The 25,074-nt window shown below is 35.2% G+C and overlaps 1 protein-coding gene across 3 annotated transcripts in view; it reads left to right on the top strand.

The window, feature by feature from the left end:
* The window catches only part of LOC110831532 (lachesin), a 165,780-nt gene that overhangs the window by 121,745 nt on the left and 18,961 nt on the right, over positions 1-25,074 (top strand). For all 3 annotated transcript variants that reach the window (XM_022067637.2, XM_022067638.2, XM_022067636.2), the window contains exons 3-6: positions 6,299-6,417; positions 10,653-10,838; positions 16,058-16,250; positions 24,039-24,170. In XM_022067637.2, coding sequence (XP_021923329.1) covers positions 6,299-6,417; positions 10,653-10,838; positions 16,058-16,250; positions 24,039-24,170 — 630 coding nt within the window. The remainder of the gene's footprint in view (positions 1-6,298; positions 6,418-10,652; positions 10,839-16,057; positions 16,251-24,038; positions 24,171-25,074) is intronic.

The raw sequence follows: 25,074 nt of genomic DNA, 5'->3' as shown, positions 1-25,074 counted from the left end.
TTTGCTTGTATTCTGTAATTATAGGGTAGCAACTTACATGTCATACTTGTTTATCCCTTAAAGTAATTTAAACGTCCTGTGTCTTTAAACTAAAGTTATCCTCGTTTCTCTTCCTACACCCCTTTTTTCTTTCTGTGTCTAATCCATTCCAACTGTATTTCTTACTTATGTTATCTTATCTTTCTCTGTTTTTCTTTCTCACTTTCTTTCTCTCCTTCCTTATTTTTTATTTCGTTCTTTAAAATTCATTCATTTTTCGTTATATAGTTTCATCATTCAGGATTTCCTCTTAGACTAGGTCCCATAAAAGTGTCTAAAGAAGGAAAAACTAATTTCTAATACAAACTCCAGAATTGGAACTGTTCTAACAAAACAAAGGCCGCTGGTAACGATGAATATCCGTTTGTTAGTTAATTAGTTAGGGGCGTTACTTAAGAAACTATCTAATTAGTTAGCTAGGTAATTAACAATTTGCGTAGGTAAGTTACTGACTGTCAAATAACAAAATTCGAAGACAAAAAGATTAAAGTTTGTGGTGCTATAGGAAAAGACTGACGCACGCTGAAGTTAAAACTCACAAGTATATACTCAATAGAGTAGAGCAATAATTATCAATCGGAAAAGCTCTTTGAATCTGAAAGTAAAATTAAGCGATGTGTAATATTACTGTACACTTAGACTGACATAATTTTATTTCTAGTTTATAATATAGGTTGGTATAATTGTTACATGTTTAACTTCGATTTCTAATACTTCATTAATATATCATTGCATCTTCGTTGAGAATATAAAATCTCCTAAAGATGTGATAAATATGACGCCATGGAACCTTCTGTTTGTGGCAAAATTTCGAACTCGGAGTCCCTTCTGAAACTTGACTTGGGGGCGGTATTCGTACTTATATTTGAGATCGTATTCAAGTCGCAGAGAAAGTATCCAATTTTCCTTTGATATGTATGTATATATATCCTACATAATTTATTAGTCACTTACTGCGTAAGAGTGACTCTTTTCTTCCAAGAGTGATCACTATTCTCGAAGTTCACTGCGATGGAAATTGTTCAGCGTGACAATTTTTACAATATCAGAGTCTGTCAGGAGACACTGAAATATTTTACTGCTTTCTGGCTAAGGAAACGCATGATTTTGTAACAAGGTTATATCAAAGGAGTTTGTCGTTACTTTAAAGAATATCTAAGAATTTTCAACTGAGAAATTTAACTAAATTTGGGATTTTAGGTTTTGACGGCAGTGAAATTTGTGGATTATTTTCTTCTGGATGGTGATTCTGTGTTTTATTGTAGCTGGTTACAAAGTTCCTCTGAAAATACAAAACTGTGTGGCATTACAACACAGAATATCACAGACTACTATCTTAATTAGGCTAAAGTCACATCTGGATTTGTTGTTATTGCCTGTCCTGTACATACATCATCAATCTGTACTCATTGAACACAAAGTTTTGTTAAGTCTCACCCTAAATCCGAAGTTATACAGGAAAAAAGTCTGTCATTGTATATTCTTTTAAGATGGCTAAATAATTTCTCTTTGCAATCATGTTTTGTTGGTCCTTTTTGACAAGTTTCGGTTTTCATAAAAGAAAGGGAAATTCATCTCTATCTGCGAGTCTATTATATTCTTAATAAAGCCCTTCCTTCATAACGATAACTTTTAATCTCATTTCTTAATTAATAACTAACTCTTCTCCAATGTTGCATTGTACAGTCTGGTAGATGTTTACAGGTGTTACAGAGGTCCGTACTGCCTCCATCATCAGGACGATTGCACCTCTAAAACTTTGTTAAACATCTACCAGACTGCACGGAGCAACACCCCACAAGATAGTGATATTCATACACAGTACCCAATTTTATAAATGTAAAATTAGATTTAAATTTGAAAATAAAATCAGTAATATTTTATTGGAAGTGGTGTAAGGGGGAGTAGTATTATGGATACACGGAAATAAATAGCAACTCTAACTCACTGGAAGCTGTTGGAAGCCTGGGGTGAAAAATGGTGGAATTGTCTTGTGCTTTACATATGCCTGTTTGCGTAGTTGTTGGTATTCACGAGTGTATAAAGCAGATAGCTTGAGTGGTCGGCGAAGCGAGAAATTTAGCAAGGGAAGCAAAAGCATTATCACATTAATAGTTCCCCGTATCGCTCGCTGTCCTGTAGCTTCTGATGTGAGACTATTGGCTAGAACCAAGTCAGCAGCGCGAGGCGTTCGGAGTAGCTGCATACTGGAAGGAGATGGAACGTTAAGTAGATGATACACAAGAAAGCAACACGCTGTAAACAGGTGTCTTGTTAGCACTCAAACACATCCAGACAGCTTGAATTAAGCTAAGTTACTAAAACCTTACTCCCCTTACATTGCTACTTCTCAGCCTCAGAAGCTTCGCTTTGAAATGTTAAAGGAGTAAAAGAGACATTGTATAATTCTTCTTCATTTATGAGCACAATGCCTGAGATTTGCATCACAATTCCTAAATGCTCAATGATTTACTTGTGTACTTATACGTGGTTTATTTAACACAAAGGATGAGTAAAATAAGCCGTCAAAACTTATCTGAAGATATAAATTTTCTCTGTTACTGCAGATAAAGACGACCAGTGATTTGTTTCAGTAAGAAATGAAGAAAATCCTCAGAAATTTTGTCCTAAAAATGATTTCATTATTAAAGTTTTTTATACTTTTTTTCCAGTAAAAGGATAAATCTTTACGTATTTTTTTTTATTTATTTTCGTGTCTAACGTAGGTAAATTTATGACACCATCATGCCCGTACAAGTCCCTACGCCAATGTTCATTCCATATGTATATTCCCTTAACAATTTTGAACCAATCAACTTTAACTTCGAAAGGACCATAAAGTAACTAACTAAACTCCATCAGTAGAACCAACTGTTAATATTAAATCCTGCGATTGGGTACGAACCTAAACAGTTTCCATTCATCTCAGACCTATTTCACCAAGCTCCATATTCATCTTATCCACTCGTCTTTTTCTCCGTCTTCCAAATGACCACTTTCCATGAAGATTCCTCGCCATTTTTTTTACGTATTTCTCGTCATATCGAACTTGCTCGTTTATAGTCGATCACAAAGTATCTCAACATTGGCTTCGAAAAATTTAACAAAACCACGAAGAACTTAGGATATGGCCTGTAATCCGACAAGGATTCTTCAGAGCGTTTCTTTTCAATAGAAAGAAATTGGGTTTGATAATGTCGCCTTGATGGTGCGGCAACTTCTCCAACAATGCTGTTAGAAGGGATAGTCTATACTTTCTTACAAGGCGTTCTTTACGGTTTAAATAATCACATCATTACTCCAGTCTTAAAACCTATTTCGTCATGTGCAGGTAGACCATTTAAAATACAAAGGCAATCAAAACATGTGACTGGCTTGTTACCCAGTTCTGAACCCGTTCACTGCACCTATTTATAATTTGATTTTATCTGTATTTTATATATCGTACGATGCAACAGATAATGAAAGAAGAAAATAAAAATTGTATTCTGTAGAGTTAAAAGAGACTATTATGACTGGAATTCTTGCTACCATTTGTTTCAGAATATTTATTCTTCCGGTCTGCTATCTATAAACACAACAAATGAAATATTCAGTAGTAGTTTTACCTATTGTTTAGGATGGATGTCAGTTTGTATGTTGCTCTGGGCTCTTCTGTTCTGAGTCTATGAAGCTGCATGTAATGACACTATGTATTTTTCACTATGTATTTATTTTGTGATCAAATCAGATACTATATAACACATGAGACATTCATATTATATTCTGATGAAGGAACCTTAAGAAATAATCCACTTTAAATACCTAAGCGTAGAAGATATAATAATAAAATGGATCTCAACGAGGGTATGAAGATTTTGACCAGTGGCGGGCTCTTTTAAGGACGGTAGTGAAAAGTTCAAGTTTCTCAAGAAACACTCTGCTCCGTGGTGATACTGTAGTTATGATAACGGTTAGAGAAATTAGTTTAAATGTGATCATTTTCTTTTACAGGTCTTGTGACCGATGCCTGGGGTCAGGCCAGAGGTCTGGTCTGTATTTATGGACGAATTAGTGAAACTCGCCTTGACATCTGTCTGTAACATGTTACTTGCGAACTAAATTGCCCAATCAGCTGACTGCCCTTCAGCACTACCGCGTCTGTTCTAGACACTTATTTATCACACAAGAAGACACACACACGTGTACAGTCACGTTGGATCACATCTGGCCTTAATATGTCGATTCCACGACTGTTAATTCCTGCTTAAAACTGAATGGATCGTTGCAAGGCTAAGAAAAATATTTTACCTGGTTGAATTAACGTTAATCGGTATTGAAATTAGTGATTTGTTCCGTGGGGTTTCCCAACTACAATTTTAATTTTTGTTTTTGTTTTGTTTTCGGTATGCATGTTACATGTACTATTTTATACTTGATTTTATACAACTAACTACTTGCTAACTATATGGAACAGAGGTACTGAGAAGTGAATAGTTATTTTTTGTCAAGGTTCATTACCCCGTTCACAAGAGTCCTTCAGGTTTACCAACTCAAAAAGTTTATGGATTTTTCATCTCTTCACTTCCGCTCATAGCATCAACTGAAACCTGATGATGATGGATACAGAGCACGAAGTATAAAGATCCTTGTTGTGTTACTTTATCCTGCGTCTTCTCGCTTCATTGTTTTATGTTTAAGAATCTCTTTAGCGCTCTCTCTTTTAAAAACGCCCTCGATTTCAGTTCTTTCATTAACCCTTTAAAGCCTCGTGGTAAATTTATGTCGCATCAGTTTTAATAATCAGTAAATCTGCACTTTTATTTATAGTTTCTGTGTGTCTCTCATTGTAAACAGCGATTACTTTCTTAAACAGCTTCAACAAATTTATCATTGTAATGGTGAAGTGAAATGTTTTCTTTGCGGTACTGACTGAAATATTAAGTACTGTTTAGGCGTCAGGTTTAATGTAACGAACCAAGTTTTACGAACATACATACAAAAAAACAGATAATATTATTGTTTTATTCACTTCAGTCTTTATGTTTTTAGGTAGCTTATGGTAAGACCAAATATTCTGAAGTGAGTGAAATTAGGGTGCATTACCCGAATTTTATCTGCTTCAGTATCTTATTGTGTCTCTTATTTAACTAATATTTTATATAATTTTAAGCATCCGCTGTTCTGTGTTCTAATGGCCGAAATACGACAAGAGACGTAATGTGTGAGGCAGACAGCTCCATCTGATTTGTGTTCTCGGTTTAATCTTCAGCAAACAGCAAAATTCTCCGATGTTCCGTCATTCTCTCCCACACATCTTTCCCCTCAGTTCCACTGCCACACACCACTGAAGGAATCTTCCTGTTGTAAAATGTAATAAATTGGAAACGTCTACCATAAACGCAATTTATACCACATTCTTAGGTCTTGTACTTCTGTAGATGTGTTAATAATTGTTACATATTTCAACCGGAGTCCTGGCAAACAAAGTGAAATGTATTTCAGATTCCTATATCTCATATTCCTATTATATGGCTTTCAGATTCCGTAAATATTATCAAAGACGTTTTAAATTAAAGAAAAATACCTTTCAGGTATGTTCAATTCAGAGAGTATTTGAAGAGAGACATAAAATAATGTACGTATGCTAGTTTTCAAAAACTCACAAAAATAAGTATATACTCTTCTGTAAATAAGCGTTTAATCCCAATACTGTGTCTCAATATTTCGAATTCCAACGAACCCCCTTCAACCCCCAACCCCCGCCGAGCTCTTACTTTAACTCTCATGTTTACTGCCGTTAATATGAAAGGTTAGCACTGGAAAGGACGTTAGCTAGTTCCACCCACCTCTTATCAATAAATTCTCGGTACAATTCTCGCATTCCCTTGTTACACATTTGAGTGACCACTTTCTAAAAATCTTTCTCACCAAAACTATAAATATACACACACCTTTTCCCCTGAACTCATAATAACCCTGATATTATTACCATCAGCAAAGTTAGAAGGCAATTCAGACTTTGAACGAGCATTAATTTAATTTTCTTCTATAAGAGATATAAAAAACATAACTAGGCCATCATGCCAGAAGGACGTATCAACAAAATATGCCAATCTGTTTTTATAGTTGAGCTTTATTAGTGTTTATACCCTCCGATGTAACGTCTGTATCTCTGTTTAGATCAGCATTAACATTACGACCTTCTGGTTTCATTAATATACTTACATATCCGAAGAAGCAAACAAGCAACAATTCGTGGTTTGCATTGTTGTTGCAGGTCAGATGTCGGTGACAGAGCAGGAACCAGAGTTTCTTCAGCCACTGGAGAACCACACCGTGACTCAGGGTCGAGACGTTTTCTTCACGTGCATTGTAAATCACCTGGGATCCTACAAGGTACGTGACCTTCAGCAACATGTGTTAATTAACTGGTGTAATGTAATCCGACCAAATTTCGGGTAAAGTTCATTAATATTTTTTTAACTATTTGTATTGAAATATTATAAATCCCTTTGAAGTTCTATATTATTATCATCCATTTTATTTTTATCGATAATGTCTCTCCAGTTTAGTCTGAGAATGTAGGAAAGTGAGGGTTTCATGAAAGAAATATCACCTAAACTCCAATCTGTTTATAGAATAACCCGGGATATCTCTTCTACTTAGTGATCCTTTCAAATGGCTGAAAGCAATGCTTGAATAAAAATTCAAATGCGGTTCCCTCAACTTACATTTCCTTCATCCCTCTTCACCAAGCCAGTAGCAATAACCTTAAGATAGTCTCTGGCCGACAAGAAGAATTCTTCTACTTCTTTCCCATCATCTGAAGTGTTCTAGTTTCCTAACGTGCTGAGTAGTGAAAATATATGAGAAGTAATGCCCTTTATCGGTGAATGAACGCCAGTCATTTCATCGCAAGGTTTTAGATCCATCGTACACTGGATTTAGCTGTACAAACATAATCTGATCAAATATTCAAGAAATTGTTTCAATTTCGTTTTAGATATATTACATGACCGGTGACTATGATATTAAATAGTCCATAATCTCACATTTTATTTATTTAAATTTGTTTTAATATTATTCTCGCATCTACGCTTAGGTCTGCTTAGTAATCCCTTCTTTTCAGTTTTTCATACCAAAATTCTTTATGCATTTCTTATCTCTACTTTACGCGTCAAATGTTACGTCCTGACATTCCAGAAATATGTATTTTTCTGTTGTATTTAATATTATGCACTCATTACTCCCTTGCTAGGTAACATACTCCATGTTGTATCCCAGAAGTATTACAATTTCTCAACAAAATTTTAGGTATAACCCAAGCACAGCGAGAAAATAACATGAAATTAATTTATTTTTGCTTCCCTCTGTAGAGTTTGTTTTGAATATTTCTGTGTAAAACTTTAAAATAAAAGATCCATAATGACGAATATCTAGAACACGCATACAGAATATGTCCTGCGTTAAAACTTGTAAAAGAGAATATTAAGAAATGTATGTGAATAATAAAATATATTCTACAGTTGTAAACTGGATTTTACTGGCTTGTAATTATATCCGATTGTGGGCTTTAGGGATGGCTTTGTAGAACTTAAGCATCTGCTACCACAGATAGACTTATGGAGGAACTGCTAGAATATTGGACAGTTAGATATTTAGTTTAACTGTATTGGTACTTGTGTAGTGCCTACTAACGAACTACATCGATTCGTTAGACCACTTTACAGAATGCATACCAAACTGTAACAAATCTGCTTTAATTAATCTCTGTTTACTTCTATATCAGGCTCATGTCTACTTCGCTGTAACTTTTCTTACTAGCCTAAATTTAGATTACTCACGTGTAACTCCGTTTACCAATTACTGACGTTGGTTAAGACTCCGTATGCTTCCTATTAAGAGTACACGCTCAGAGTACAAGGGGCTTCCCTTATTTGGTTACTCATAGCCCCCAAAGATGTTGAGGGGCAAATTGTTTTCAGGTGTTTTGGTGTTGATGTGAAGCAAAGCTGTACACAGTGGAACGTTCAACTTAATTGAATGGCACAGTTGCAAAAGTGAGTTGGCTTGCAAGAAGTTTATTAAGTCCCACGCGCGCACACACACACAGAAACCACAATCGAATAGAGGAAACAAAGCCCTCCTAACCTCAATCTAGGACAATTAAACAGGATCACAGGAATGTTGCATTCGCTAGGCGAAAGACCCGTTTCTGTCCGCCATGTTCTCTTGAGATTTACTTCAAATGAATTAAGAAATTAAAGCATTTAGTCACTCTGTAGTGTTGTTAAATGGCTTGGAAAATGAAGTTCTTGGCCTTGTAACGCTGCCAAGACAAATGGTGTTTCTGTTTTCAAGATTTTCATCTTTTCCATCCCTTCTTTTCTTTACGAGTTAAATCCACAAGCCTTGGAATAAGATGGAGTTGGTTATTTTACCGTCTGGAATTGTTCTGTTTGACCATTTATCAAGTGTAAGTCATTTCTCTTGAAGGGAAGTAATCTAAAATGTCTGAAATTAATTTGATCTCTTACTTCAGTGTTACTGTATATATGATCCGAGAAAAGTTGAAAGCAAAATGAGAAATCACATATTACAACATACGGAGTTGTTAAAATTATCTCTGCGACGCTTACAAGACAAGTGGCACTCAAATGCGAAAATTCTTTTAGGTCACTCGTTTATCTAACGGAATGGTCACATTAATTAATTGTTGATTCAATATCTGCCACAATGTGATTTTGAAACTTTTGATTCAGTATCATCCTTAATGTGTTTTACACGGGACATACGTATTCTGTAACTGAAGATTTAAAAAATGGCGAGATATTTTTACGTTAGAAAGACAAATATTGCAAAAAAATTAAGATTCAGTAGCGTGATTTCAAATCCATTCTTAATAAAAAATCTTTTATATTAGATGAGACTTATTATCCTAAAAGTCTGTCTTCTCTCATAGATTAAGCTTCAAATAACTTTACTGTTATACTGTGCTAAAACTTCTGCATTATATTATTTAGTAAATTAAAGTTTTTAGCGTATGTCACTGTGCTACAGAAGAAATTAACAGTCTGGTTATTTTAAATAATAACCGAAGTAATCATGCGGGAATTATGTATCGCCGGTTATTAATTTTAACTGTAAGGCTGGAATTATACACAGTCACTGACTCTTTTTACAAATTTCCAGTTGATCACTTTTACTTAAGAAGTATATTTAAAAAAATGTACGAGTGTTTAACTTGCATACACAGTGTTGTGTTCAGTCTGTGAAATTTCTTTGTGTAGTAGCTTCGTTATTTTGATTAACAACATTTTAGCTATGTATTGAAAAGAAAATATTAGACCTATTATGTTACAATCAATTTCTATAAGGAAAATTTAATTAACAAACTCCGTGAACAAGAGTCCTCCGTTAAGAGCTAACAGTACGCTTAACTAGTCAAGATATTCCTCCAAATTTATGGTAACCAAAGGGTTATTGCTATGTTCACAGAGGACCACCAAGAATTCCTGTCCCTACGATATACTTTAATATTATCTTGCCATGTATGCCTAGGTCTCTCTGACAGTCTGTTTCTTCAGACATTTTAAGCAAAAATTCGAACGCATTTCCAATGTCCCCCATATAATTGTAATCAAATAATTTATTGAAATTGGTGGCTTAAATCAAATCCTGGATCGCAAAGAGATATTAGCAGACTCAGATAAATATGAGCGTGTATTTCAGAATAGCTTTAGAGAATTAAACCCTAATGACCAAGTGACACTTCACGTACATTTTCAATAAATGATACAAGAAAGTTTTTTTTATAAATTATCTTGAAGTACGTCACGATTTCTTACTTCTAAATTCATATTTATTCTTGTCTATACATCGTTCATGATCATCTTCCGGACTAATTCGACTCTATATTATTATCTGTAGTTGATATATTGTTGTTAAATAGAATAATATTCTAAAATACTCATAAAAATGTGTGGATACGTTCGTTTCAAATTAGAAGCAGTGTTTCTATTGATGCTTGTAGGAAGTCTGTTACAATTATTTTTTGTGTGTACTAGAACTCGTGTGTTTTCACGTCTTAAGAAGGAAATGAAGAAGTTGAAACTGAATTGATGATTGCGCACACCCTGCCTACAGCACTTCTCGTAACTCAGTATCAAATTTAGTTTTCATTCTTCTAGCAGATTGTCACCGCGGAAACCTCAATAAAGCTAGTGTACCATCTCGCTTTTATCGAGTTTATTAGAGGCACTTCCATCCTCGTACCTAGAAACGCTGCACTCCTCTAGCGGTTATGATTCAGTTACTAGGTAACTGAGTTTACTCCCCTATGGAAAGGAAGTTCCTCCATACCATTTCCGGCCCTTCAAGGAAGACTTCGGGCAAACACTGGATGTAAGAAGAGTTGACAACTCACAACCTTGTTCAGGAAACTCAACTAAAAATATAGATCAGTATATAAAGAAAAATAAGAAATGATCAGGTTTTTGAGGCATCTCTTCGTTTCAAGATTCGGGAGAGACATACGTAATGAGTGTTGTTTGTCTTCGTGACAGTGAAACACAATCTCTGTCGTCTGACGTTGTCTCTCATTGAAAGTATGGACATATTGTATGTTGCAGGTGGCGTGGATCAAATCGGACTCGAAGGCCATACTAGCTATACACACACACATGGTGGCCCATAACTCACGGCTCTCTGTGACTCATAATGGGCACAACACTTGGAAACTGCATGTCTCCAATGTCCAAATGAATGACTCTGGAACGTATATGTGTCAGATCAACACGGATCCTATGAGAAGCCAGGTACACATTGCTCACATGTATCGATAGTTGTAAAGTCACGTTTATTCGATTCAGAATTTAAACAAAGTTGGGATTTGTAGATTGAAATGTTTTTTTCAATTAAATGTACCTCAAATCGGTCTCTTTTTTGTGCATTTGTATGCATTAAAACATTACCTTTCCACTTTAATTTTAAACTGGGTCCCACAGTTTTATGTTTTAAAATATTAAAATAAATAAACTTGACCTTTTACTGTAGGCTCTAAAATATGTTATAATAAATAAAATATAATTATGAAATATTAGACCTAGAACTTTGAATTATAAAACGGGCAGCTGACAAATATATAACGTTCTTCGGGTTTCTTAGTTGCTTGAGTCCACCTAATAAACTTCTGGCCTGCAGGAAACTGAAGTAGGCATCTGTTGCTTTGTTTTCAATAAACTGACATCTTTATTTACAAGTAATTTAACTTAATTAAATTCTAAAATAAATAAATAAACGATTTCAAGAACTTCCTCTTCCTTGTATCTTTTATGTTACGAGGATTGATTTCCCCTTGGTAGGTAGATAAAAATATAAACAATTTTGGTTATAAATATATTTAGGGTGAAAGTAGAAAAATAATATATTTTGAGGTAGAAGCTTGCCAGTAATTTGACTGGCCAAGTGTAACAAACCCGGATTTGAATTCCGGAAATGGCTTGAAAATTTCCAGAACAATATATGGACCATTCTACGCCAATCCAATTAATAATTTTTACCTAAACAAAGCGGTCTGAACAAAAAGTTGATCTCAATGTTTCATGGGCAAGAAAACATACATGAACACATACGAAATTTTAGTATACACCAAAGAGCACAAATTTTAATTGTTTTTATATTATGTGCTTTTAAACTTTTCCTGTCATTTTCGCTTTTGTTTATATAAAATTTAAATACATTTTATACCACTATCAAATTTTTAGGTGTTTGGTTTTTAGATTAAAAAGGGGGCAAGTTCTTACATTTACCCAGAACCCACCATTATCTTAAATCGTCCTTGATCCCAGCCTTCCATGTTTTTACGTATATGTGCAGAAACAGTTGCTTTATTCACCTCCAGCTTCCCATGATTTATTCAAGAATGGATTTTCCAGCTCGTTTCAGTGTGCAGAATATAGAAATAAGGTTAAATTCTGTCGTGACGTCAGAACCGCTCTGAATTTATTACTGTCCCTCGGTCAAGCCGAACGTACCTGTTGATTCACCAGTTCTTATACACGTAAAAGAAAGTGAATTCTACACGATTTCACTTTTTCTTCTCAAAATAAATGTATTAATTAAACGCTGTGTTTGCATTCATTTGGAGTTCTCACAACTCAGCTTAGGTAATGGTCTGTGTTGACTGTCATGCTTTATTCCTGTGGTAAAAAAATTACTTTTAAACTGTCCACTGTCCTTTTCTCCTGTCGTAGTTAAGATATTTTTAGTGTAAACTTTGTTGCCGATGTCAGTATTTCTGGTTTAACGCAGTATGAATTCATACATACCGTCGTTTCGGAAGATATAAGTCTCCATTTTTACGGCTGAAGATTTTTCACCAAATATCCCTGTCATATCAGCGTCATGAAGAAAGAAGCTTAGCGCTGTGTACGCCGTTTTAAATGATGTTCTCAATGCAACCAACATTAAATTTTATGAGAACAGTACCCAATAAGCATTTGTTTATTTTATACAGAGACTGGCATTGATGATACCTACAGTAAATAGTAATTTAACTGTATCTAACACAAACTTTAATATAGTTTACGTTGTAACGTGTAGTTAATTATTCTAGTAAATAATAATTTTGTTTCTATGTTACGGACTGAAATATAAATGTCATAAGAGTTGCAATGTTATTTTAGTTGACAGTTTTAACTCTGATGTTTGTATGTTTAATTATGACTTGGTCGTTAGCATAAATTTTAAAGCAAGAAATCCCATCACCCGGTCGCAGTATAAAAGAAAGGTGTTGGAAGAATTTTTGATTCCTAGATTTCTCCAAAGGTTTTAGATTGTATTCTAAGGTTTCAATAGAGTGGTCCATTCGTACGCATAATTTATACTAATATAGTGTCAGATTGCGTAAAATTGTTCAGACAGAACCTAAACGTCGTCCATGGTTTTAAGGTTTATGAAGCCTTTCGATAGAATTTTATGATTTCAATCAGGAAGGAGATCATGCATGTGGAAGAGAGTGATAATATAACACATTAGTTTTTAAACCTTTCAACTCGTGGTGGTACATATAGGTCCCACTTGCTTTCACAGTGAATAGGTCTATATATTTTATTTGCGTTTCGTCTTATTCTAAGTGTAAACAGAGATTATTTCCTTAAACAGCGTTAACAAATTGATTTTTTTTGTAACGGTAAAGTTTGGTGTTTTCTTTGCGGTACGGACTGGATTCTTAATATCCACTTTACACCGTAAAATGTTAATAATTTAGAAGAATAGTAACTTGTATTGTTTACAAATAATGTGCTATGTGTTTTAATAGAAAGTTCTATGTAAATTTTAAACAATTTTCCTGATCTACTGAGCTGGCAGATCGACCTGTACCTGGACAAACACGTTTATATCACAGACATGCCACACATGTTTACGTCAATCGTTGTTTATTATCGACTGTCAATCTGAAATCTCATTAAACATACCGAGATTACTCGCAAATCCTGGGTCTTTGTCGTACTACAGAGAACAACAGATTCGCTTTTGGTTATCCAGGTAGGTTTGTTAGTAAGATAACTGTCCATCGATTGCTACGCCTTGGTTTAGTTCTTAGTAGGGATAGCGGTGTCTTTATTTTCACGACAGCCATAAAGACGTATTGAGGATGTATGGAAAATGCATGTGTCATATGTACTTCGGCTTTAGATTGACACAAATATTTAGCTTCAAGCTCCGGCCATAATTACTCCTGAGGCAAAAGCCGACTGTACACAACAGATAGGAAGTTTAGAAGGCCTAGGAGCGTGTTTTTACTTGGTGACAAAGAGAATGTTAATGCTCTTGCAGAGAATCGAAGCAAGGTCTCCACCAGGCAGTAACAAGCGACTCTGTTTCTACAAACGCGCTCGTAAAGACTGCCTAGATCAAATTAGTAAATAAGAATGTAGTTGAAATATGATATGTGAATTAAATTTTAATCTATTCAGATTCCAAATGCCTGTAGGCGTATAGAAACAGTGTTAAAAAACAGAAATGACAAATGAAAGCGAATGGAATTATTTGTGCTGCCGTCACATTTCTTTGTTTGTCGTTCGATACGGTGCTAATGTCCGAACAGCTGCTGCTGCGAAGTTCGATACGAGAGCTGCAAACAAGCTCTGCATATCGGCACTTCCAGGCGTGTAAGCTGTAACACTGTCAAGTATGTAATTAAAAGACTCTGCTCACTTTGCCCTAGTCTAGCTCAGTGGTAATGTATTTCGTTTGCATTAGAATATCGGACAGACCACTGGAATATTATATCTTCGGTAACTTCATATATTACAAAACTAACTGATTGGAATATGAGATTTGTATTCACTATTGTCACTTCTCTTAATTTATTTCCTTAATGAGAATATTTTTAAATTGTATTAAGTTAGGTCACGATCGTGTCCTTACTGATTTAATTTTACCCACAATGCACCATATTTCGTTCACTTCTACATAATCTGTTTAGACCCTTGTTGAAAGAGCGTCATTGAATAATCATAAAATAAATCAGTGTCTTGGTTTGATAAGAAGACGTTCAGAATTTTCAAACTAATTTCTTGCAACAGTTGACTCTTAGTGAACAACCATAACAATTTTTCACTGTTTTTCCAACTGACTTAATGATGATTCTTTAATCTTATTCGATGCTAATGACATTTACAGCTGATTCAGCTTTCTTAAATAACGATTAATCAATCAACTTAAGAACTGGAAGGTTAAAATGTAAGCAGGAAGCAGTGTAGATGACTGATTAATATGAATTTTCTGCATTGAGTTTTTAGTTGACAGATAATTTTATTTTATTTTATTTTATGCTAATAACAAATGTAGTTGATTCAGCGTTCTTAAATAAGACATAACCAATAAATGTAAACATTTAAACGGATATAAACGAAAAGCAAAGTGGAGAAGTGATGGATATTAATATTATATATTTAATTCTTAGCTGACAGAAGACGTTTATATATGAGTATACGTGTCGGAGAATGCCTAACGGTTTGTAGGATAGAAGGGAATTTGTTGAGAGTGTGGAGTGGGAAAATTTCCCCCGAAGTAGAACCAGAGGGACACACCTGTTTAGGAGCCGAGGAAATTCGAAGAGAAGCGACCAACTTTCAGGTGTGGTTTCCGTGCATTAAACTAATGAATAGATAGGCCTTAGCGATGATAGCGCAGTATCAGGGAAAAATTATAAGTTAGGAGGAGGGAGACAGAAGTAAAAGGATGCGTGGCTATTAAAATGTAACCAGTGTAAGAGGGATATTGTACAGTGTTTACTGATAAAGTTTCCCGGCTCCTGGAAGGAACTACTAAAAAAGTAAGTTATTTTTTTTTTAAAATGGCGCGATACTTTGTTCGTATTGCGAAAAAATTGTAGCGCTGTGCGGTGAACCGTACAGTTTCAGTCGGGATGTGACAGTTGCGTAAACGTAATCTAGCGGACAGTTTTGTTATCTGGGTGTAGAGAAGTGAGGAGTTTTGTTTTGTTAAAATAGCTTGTAGGGAAAAAAATTAACAGTGGTATAAATTAATTCGCGTTGAATTAATGAATAATTGGAGAAAGTTACTTCATGATAAACTTTGTAATTTCTACTCACATTTTTCCAACTATTATGACCAAGAATTTAGATCTGTTAACATTTAAAATGACGTTCTCAAACATTTCCTTTGGATATTTAGTAGGCCATCTAGACATGAGATTAGCCCAACACAAGGTCACTTAATACATAATACATCGAGTTGTATTCGAACCCTAGAACCCAGCGTTAAAGTGGTTAAAGTTTTTGAGGGTAGGACCAGTGAACTAGGCTATAAGATTGACTACCCACACAGGTAAAAGTATCTTGTAAGTACTTCTGGTAATCTGAGAAATGGCGACATCGGATTAAAAGAGTTCGCTGTACGTAAATGATTTAAAAATTGTGTGGCCTTTTAATCATTATATTTGTTGCATATAGAGATGTGGTAAGGTAGCTACAGTCTGCTGATATAGCGACGTTCGCTGTTGTAGATGGGTAACCTGGACGTAAAAATCCCACCTGACATCTTGGATGACGAGTCCCCGGACGGAGGTGTGGCACCTGAGAACAGTTCAGTGCGATTGAAATGCAAAGCGACCGGTACTCCTGAGCCTACTGTGATGTGGCGACGAGAGGACAGCAGAAACATCGTGCTACGTCACGACGGCGGAAGGGAAAAGCAGGGTGAGACACGCACACACAGACGAGACTAGTAAAAATGTAATCAGAATAGTCCGCCTTCTTTATTAGTTCACAGCGGGTCAAACAATTATCTAAAATTTAAGGATCTCACAGCGACCCATATGAAGATGGTTGTCTTGTAGGTTGACGAAATTTACATATGTTTCTAAAGTGCTTACAGCTTCCATCAACAGGGCGATTTTGTAGGCACTAACCACTTCTGAAACGTTAGTCAGTTTCTACGAGACTATATACAGTGCAGCCACTCAGAAAACAGGCATGTAAAAATATTTTTTTTAAATAAATTATAATTAGATGGGTAAGATGAATAGCACGCATGGGAAAATGATAAATGCATGTAAAATTTTAGTCGAAAACTCTGAACGTGTAACACGACTTGGGATTTAATGTGTGGGAATGTGGAGTGGATTTATCTGGCTTAGGATAGGGTTCTGTGGTGGACTTTTGTGAATTCGGTAATGAACATGTAAGTTCTAGTGAAAGACACAAAACGTCTTGACCACGTAGTGACTATTACCGTCTCAAGAATAATTGTATCCTGTACGGAATTTTATAGTTGATTGAAGAATGTATTAACTTTAATTACGTTTATTGTAAGGTCGCGAATATCAGATCTAAATTTATAAAATCTCCCCCAAAAAATTTCTGATTTTACACAGAGTTGGTACCTGAGATCTATTGATAGTACGTAATATTTATTTTAAATATTTTTTTCCAATTGTTTTTATGTAATGAAATTCTATGTGAATATAAATGATCCTGTGCATTTTAATATTTTCTATGATTTATTAGTTTCCCCATGTCTATAATTATTAGTTCTACGCGTTTTAAAACATCTACTATTAGTTAGGTTTGCCACTAACTCTTTTTTATCTGTCATGCAATAATTCAAGGAATAGATTTTAAAAATTTGTTTAGGCATATTTTACGTTCCAGTTTTTATGAAATTTGTCTATAGAAGATAAAAGTCTTTATTTTTCTGCCCGTATATACACAGTCATAGTCATTTATTTTCTGTTCTGAATAGGTCATAATAATTGACATCTCCACAAAGCTGAACCCAATATACGTTACGTGGATGTATTCCGACATACTTACAATTGTCCTTTGGTCTTCTTATACTCTTTATGAACGAATATCCACAGGCTTTCATCTCTTACGTCATAGAATAAATTGACCAAAACACACAAAGTAAACATATTCCATCAATACTGAAATATTGGTTTCTCTTTGTGGTATGGAACAGTAGTTTTCTTTTGATTTCCTTCTATTTGAAGGTGAAGTTGAGTGTCGATTATCCGTGCTGATTGAGGGAAGCAGTGGCCAGGATAATAGAAAAACTTTATTAATTAGAATTGTATTTTATTATTATCCATATAAGAAAAACGTATACTCATATTTCTGCATAGAAACATACGTAACATATATGAAAATACTAAACATTATTTCTTAAAGTAATTTTATCAGAAATTCCTTGATTTTTGTTTAACTTTCTGTTGGCCTGTTCTGTTTCTTTGCGCGTGCGCGCGAATTTGTAAAATATCGGCAAAATTAACGTAATTTTGTTTTTCTACGAAACAAAGCAATGTCGCAGCAGCTGGAGACATAACGCGTTAAGAGTAGTTAACAAATATATAATTACATATAGAGACAAAATGGAACCCATATAATCGGCACATTACTGGAGATGTTTAACTTAAGATATTATATATATCCCATTTTTTGTCTTTTGTTTGAACATTTCTACCTGTCGCATTTTTAACATTTGTTATTTTGTTTCTGATATGGTTAACGACTCTGTGTTACGTTACCCAAGAATTCATAAAAGTAATGTTAGCTGTGTCATAAAATTTTGTGTAAAATTTATGGAAGATGCCCTTTTCTGTGACAGCATCGCTCTTGTTTCTTAAAAAAAATTTGCAAACTAATTGCATTTTTTCTTCTTTAGTTCTTATCTAAGAGAGTTATTATATCAGCCCAGGAAGGTGGAAGCACACCCAGGAATGCTAGCTTAGTTACCGTGTACTCTTTTATTTTATCTTACGAATAAAATGCTGGAGATAAAAGTTAAAAATAAAATATTATAACATATTGGTCTAGATTCTATAAAATGTACGTCTTTTATCCGATAACACAATAAGTGGTTCCTCTACTTGAGTGAAAGCAAATTAGGCTACATGAATATTCATAACTACGATCAAGATGGCGCGCACAAAACAACGGAAGACTGCATGGATGACGTAGTCTGTGATTAAGGGACGTAGAGTTGCATACGTTCTGGGGGTCCACGCATCCTGAGACACTTTGTCTGTCTTCTAGGATCTGCTCTTGATGCATACAAGAATAACTCCCTTGAACATCTTCTGAATATTAATGGCGTATAAGACGCAAAGAGGTAGGGGGTTAGAAGGAAATTGAAAAGCGGTCATAAACTTTCTCTGTAGTTGTGTTTTCGGAATGAGTTGGGTTGAGAAGGGAACGCTGGCCCAGGGGAAGTAACTGAAGAGGGGGAGGGGAAGTCTTACCCACTTTTGCGGTGCGCAGTGTTCAGCGTCCCGAAAAGTATAAGCCTCCTCGGTTTCCGTCAGTTTTTTCTACTTAGTTTAACTTTGTAAGGCTTAAAGACGAATATTATTATTATTATTATTATTATTATTATTATTATTCATGTGGTAATATCCCCCCCAAGTTCTCTTTTTCGCTTGAGATAGCAAAATATTTCTCAACATGTTTCAAGGACGACCGCATACATCAATATTTTCTCACGCCAGTTACTACCTTCTATTCAGAATAATCCTTTTGTTTCACTTTAACTTATACCGGTCCTGTACTCCTTTGAATTTTCATTTCATTAGGTTACAGTCGAATGGTTCTGTGGGTACAGTACTGAGCGGGCTGGTTTAACAGAAAATTTCTAACTTTTTCGGGACATTTTCTTTTTCTCGCAATGAAAACTTTTATCAATTGTTAAGAAACTTTGAATCCGATGTCTTTGTGCAGTTTCTAAAACGACGAAATAACGTAACGTTTTCGAGCGTCGGTAAATAATTCTTTCAAGGTGGCACACTCATGTATTCATTTAAAAAAGCTTACGTTAATGATGCGATAGTCAGGGCAGATTACACATCGTTCGAGCTCGACTCTAGTGGAGTGCGGGTAAAAAATTTGGAGATAAACTTCGGCCTTGGGCTGAATAAGGTCAAAAGGTCCTAAGGCCGAGCCGGGTAAAAATCTAAAAATGTCTTTCCGTACAGACCCCTAACTACAGGTCCATATAAGAGGTGTCGGCCAGGACTACTCAACTATTAGTGTCTAAAATTATTCGGCTAAAGTGGTTGAGGTTTACGTTATTTTCCTCAGTTGTAATACAACTGTTAAATCGGGACACACGGCGACTACGGAAGTCTGTGTTTGACTCTCCGTAAAATAGTCATCGACTTGTGAACTATAGTTTTTGTGGGCAAAAATCATAAATATTCACACAAGAAGACGACTGTATCCTGAGATGATACGCCGTATAGTCTGGTCAAAGTTTAACGACTTTAAGTGTTACATACTGCCTCCATCATCAGGGCGATGAGTGTCCTAATGACAAAGGCGGGAAACACCTCTGAAACGTCGGTAAGTTTATACTACAAACACAGAATCTCAGAATACATCAGTTTTTTAGTCGTCACTGTAAAACCTAATATTTTGATAAAAAAAATTTACGTATTAATTTTTTTAGATTTTACTTGAATTAAGTACTGTATGAATCTGTTATATATTAAAAATTGTGTACATAAATAGAGCATTAAATTCTGTAGTTATTTATTTATATTTCTTTCTGACCTTAAAGCATAATTTTAAGCTACGAATTTCCGAGAATTTCTTGATATATTCCGTCAAAGGCCAGTGGCTTGGAAACACGTCTTGCAGAACAGTTCCGTTTATTTCCACACAGCCATTTGGCTTGGTGCGAATATGCACTATGATTACATTTATCTACAGAAAATGATTGGAAGTTTAGTCAAGTTATAGGCTATACGTAGTGACGACGGACTCAGCTCGAATAATGTTAAAAGAGGAAGTGTTACGGGATGAATGGATAAATAAAAATTCTTAAACTTGAAGGAGTACAGATATTTGATTCAGGATATCTTCCACATAAGAATCCGTGTGGGGTATCTTGACTCTCTCACTATCAGAAACACTCGAGAATGAGCAGGGGGTGGTAAGGGGTATTATCCCTACCAAGAAAGTCTGCGTGCTACCACTGAGCTTCACTTTAACAAGATGCGGCGAGAGAAGACGAAGAAGGCTCTTAAAGGGGAGTAAGGAAATATCCGATACCGAAGTGAATATTGGGAATAAGAAGATAAACTTCCCACTGCCTCCTCAGTAAAGTTGCCCTCTTGCTGGTAGTTCTCCTATAGTCAAGCATCCACCTCGGTAAATCGATACCAGACGGAAAAATAAAGACTTTATTTACGTATACGGATTTAGTTTGGACAGAATCGCATGGTTCTATCGACCTATCTTTTTTCTTCTTTTCTTTTCTTTTATTGTTCTCCTTTTCATTTCTATACTCGTCTCTTTTACTCCCTTCTTTAACCGTTTCATTTACCACTGTAAGCCATCTGTCTTTTAGATGTGATCGATGTTTTACCCCCAAGACGTACTTCGAGCTTATACTAATGTACTCTTTCTCAGGACCTCTTTCTTTTCGTAAGTTGTATTTAAATAAGTATACTCAAGTAGGAGCGTTACTCGTTCTGATAGAAAGTTTCTATTCGATGTCGTCGTCATTCATCTCTCTCTCTCTATTTTATCGTGTGAACAAATTTTTATTGCCGTCGGACACAAGAAATCTCTGTGATATAAACGTAAACCAACTTCATCGCCTTCAGAAACTCAAATCAGAGATACTAAACCACGTACTGTCCCTGAAGGATTTGATGTAGTCAGAGAGTCAGAATCGTAAAGAAGCTTATACATTTGGGAATCGGTTTACCCATTTCACAAATTCGTATTTTATAATATCTATATTTGCGCATCAATTCTGAGAACATGGTAATTTAATGGAACCAATATTCCTTCCAAAGTTACAAATATTTGCATTGCATAAATTTAATACATTTCTCAAGATAAGTCATAAAGTTACCTCTGAAATACCTTCAAACAAGTGAAATCCCATGAAATTCACAACTGCACACATTTTATGTTTGTATAATATCTGTTTAAAGCTTCGTGAAGGACATAATTGCGATTTAAAAACTTGTTTCTACTTATCGCTAGAGATTTGATAGTTTGTTAGTTCTTTGATCTTTAAGCACGTGCGTCTATGCATGGAGACCCTCCGTAAATAAACAGATTCAGTTCGCACGTTCATAAACGTACCGTGGATTAGTATGTAAATCAGTTTACATCTATAGCAAGGTGAACTTATCTTAGCTTACAGGAAAAATGGCACTCATAATTATGATTTGGACAAATAGGCTACCGGCATGGTCTTGTACTTATGTTTATTCATATATTAAGCAATTTTCATATTGAGTATTCCGTCTAAAAAATACGATTAACAGCTGTTTTAATAAAGTTAAGTTAAGTATTTTTTAAATGTTATTTCAAACGGACAGACTAATACATTGAAAATAACAGGATTTTTCGTTGTTTTAGCTGTCCTTTATATTTTAATTTTGCTCCAGAACATACACAAAAGTGAAGACTTTATAAAATATATAAATTATACTTTCTGGTATAAAATATTTTATAATTTAAGCCTAGTGTTTCAATTTGTTTTGTTAGATCTTATAATGAGAGACTCTCTGCTTTCTGAATATTAACCTTTCAAAGTCCAGTGGGACGTATATGAACAACGCGCTTTAAAAAAAATTAGTAAAGCTTTATTTCGCATTTATGTGTTTTGTGTGATTCTCACTGTAAACATGGATTATTTTCGTAAACATCGTTTATCTTTGTGTTGGTGAAGTTTTGTGTTTACTTTGCAGTAAGGACTGGATTATTAAATATTATTTATGTGATATTCGTCTTCAAATGGCTGAGGTAAAGAACCAATTATTATTTTGAAGAAGAAACGATTTTTTGTAGCTACATTACTATTAAAAAAAATATTTTTTATTATTTCTTGTTCTTTAATTTTATATTTCTGAAGTCTTAACCTCGCCACAGCAAAGCCAAATATATAAAGGGGTGTATGTAACATCTTAATCCCAGGGTGGAAAGCCACTGTGTATCCAGCCAGCAGCTGCCAATATCAGTAGCCACCCCTGCCATCAGTCTTCCTTGTTCTCTTGGTCTGGAGTTTAGGTCGTGCGCCCGGGGTCCAGCCACAACATTTGTCTTGCTTTCTTCCGGTCCGTCGGATCCACTGGCCGCCATGCGAAATCCTCGTCTCTCTTTCGCCCGGCCGGTTACGTTTCGTTACTAACTTCTGGTTACAGCCCTCAGCATCTACACACACCTCTTCCCGCTCGCTCTCTCTCTCTCTCTCTCTCTCTCTCTCTCTCTCACGCCTCAACTTTCACCGGAAACGTCCGACCGGAGCGTAATGCAGTTACAAAGATTAAACATTACAGATACCAGGCAAGTTAACACAGCGGTAACACGGCAGATGTGTATTCAGAAGTAACCGGATCTGCTGTCAACCATATCACCGATTATCCGCAGTGGTATTTTTTGTGGTTTTCCTCAGCCGCTCCAATTAAAACCCGGGATATCAACTTGATAATGTAATGAGCGCCACCACTTCCAAATAATTACCTACTCAGTACTCATGGTCTATATATTCTCATTGGATGCTGTATAAAATGTGTTGAAATAGCGTCGTTAAACAGCACAGGAAACAAACAGTATTATGGTAGAAAAGGTAACGTTAATATCTGTGCTTAAACATCAATCTATGGAAGAGTTTACGGGAGTAGTTGCAAATATGCATCCATTCTACACCTTTTGTCGCTACAAGAAAATATCCCCGGGTACCAGTTGGATACTATTTTGGAAAGTCACCATTGATGATAAAAGTTTAGACTCAAAACAGATCTAGTAGAATATTACTCAGTAGAAGTTGGATTTTAGATTCGTTAACTTCATTTTCATAGTTTCGTACTTACACATTTCTTTTTTCCCGCTACCACTTAGGAATACGTTTACACTGACGATGATGTTATTCTGGATTGTAACGCCGTGCAGATTCCTAGCTATAAACCGACGTTTCGGAGAAAATCTCCATCTTCAACACTACGGCACAACCCAGAAGACCCTCAAAATCTAACATTTACACTGACCTTCAAATCTTTATATTTTTAACTGGTCAATGTTTCCATCCCTTAATATTCCAAAATCAATTCATCCTCTGCAAATACTGTATATAAAACACTGTTTATGTTTGTATTTAACGTTTTAATTAAAACATAATTTAATTTTTGGTGTTACTTTGATGATATCTGTTAAGTACCATACCCAGCTAGTCCACAAAGACATTTCACTTTTACTGCGTTAATTACAAAAGGATTTGAGGTCCTCGCAGCTGTGAATATTTTGATGTTGTTCTTCTGGTTTTGACGCCGTATAGACTCGTAGATATATATAATACATCTATCTTTAGCCTTGAAGATGAAGGCATTATTTTTTTTCGAAACGCTGGTATCTACATATGAGTTCACATTACGTCACAACCGAGGACAACATCGATTTTATGTAACTGAAAGAAAGTAACAAGTATTAATAGTGTAACAACCTTAATGATATCGTGAACTTATTTTCTGACAGCGGTGAGATCATTTGACGGAGAGACGCTGTTACTGAACAACATCCAGAGGACGGACATGGGAGCCTATCTCTGCATAGCAAACAATGGCATCCCACCACCTGTCAGCAAACGCTTCGTAGTTCAAGTTCAGTGTGAGTGAGCCATCATAATTAATATGGGGGAACTCGTATATCCACTGTAAACAAACACAAGGGGAAAAAATTTAATCAAATTTGTCGTAATTCAGCGTCTGTAGATGGTTGTGAGTTGTATAATTACATTATTTTGTACCAGACTGTTTGTGTGATTTATTTATGAATGAAATGTTGACTGACTATTACTTTGGCAAATATTATTTGCCGAGGATGGCAAACCCAAAATCCCAGTGCGGTCACCCAGAAGGGTTTTATAAACACTCGCGTTTTATTTTGAGTAAAATCACACTTCATCAATAAATCGTGAATTATTTAGACGATGTCCTCAACATAAATGCATTATTTCAACGTTTTGTATTCTTTATACGCGTGTATTGAAATCTGGCATTGTTTAACTAACACGTTAAAATTTGTATGAGCCAATTCATATTGACCCAGAGTGATCCCATGTAAGACCTACTTTGTGTGGCTCAAACTAAAATTTATCCAGTCCTCAAAAACACCTCCACCTTCAAAATAAGTAGATCCAACAAACACCCAAATAATTTTATAGTTAACACAGATTCGCTTCCGTAATTTGTAAGAGGTCGATTCATTTTACGAAAACTTTATTAAATCTGCGTAATTGTATTTTCAATTTCTAAATATCCTTTGTTCCCAAACACTCGACCAAACATAATTCTTGGCCCTTAAGGCATTCTAACGCCTCAAATGCTTAAATTCTTGAAACAATATAATTTCCACAGTCATACGAGATCATTGGTGTGTTGTTCCCGCTAGCAATTAGCTGCAGTGTATTCTGTAATCTTATTAGTACTTCATAACGATCTAATAATTATCTCTTGAGTGGCCAATTAGATAAAGTTAAAACAAGTCTCTACCCTAATGAGTTAGGGAAGAT

Source organism: Zootermopsis nevadensis, unplaced genomic scaffold (genome assembly GCF_977971745.1).
Source record: "Zootermopsis nevadensis isolate Lab colony 2312 unplaced genomic scaffold, Znev_1.0 Znev_ptg000007l, whole genome shotgun sequence".
NCBI lineage: Eukaryota > Metazoa > Arthropoda > Insecta > Blattodea > Termopsidae > Zootermopsis > Zootermopsis nevadensis.
Note: the sequence above shows the minus strand (reverse complement) of the source record. Positions and strands in the feature narration are given on the sequence as shown.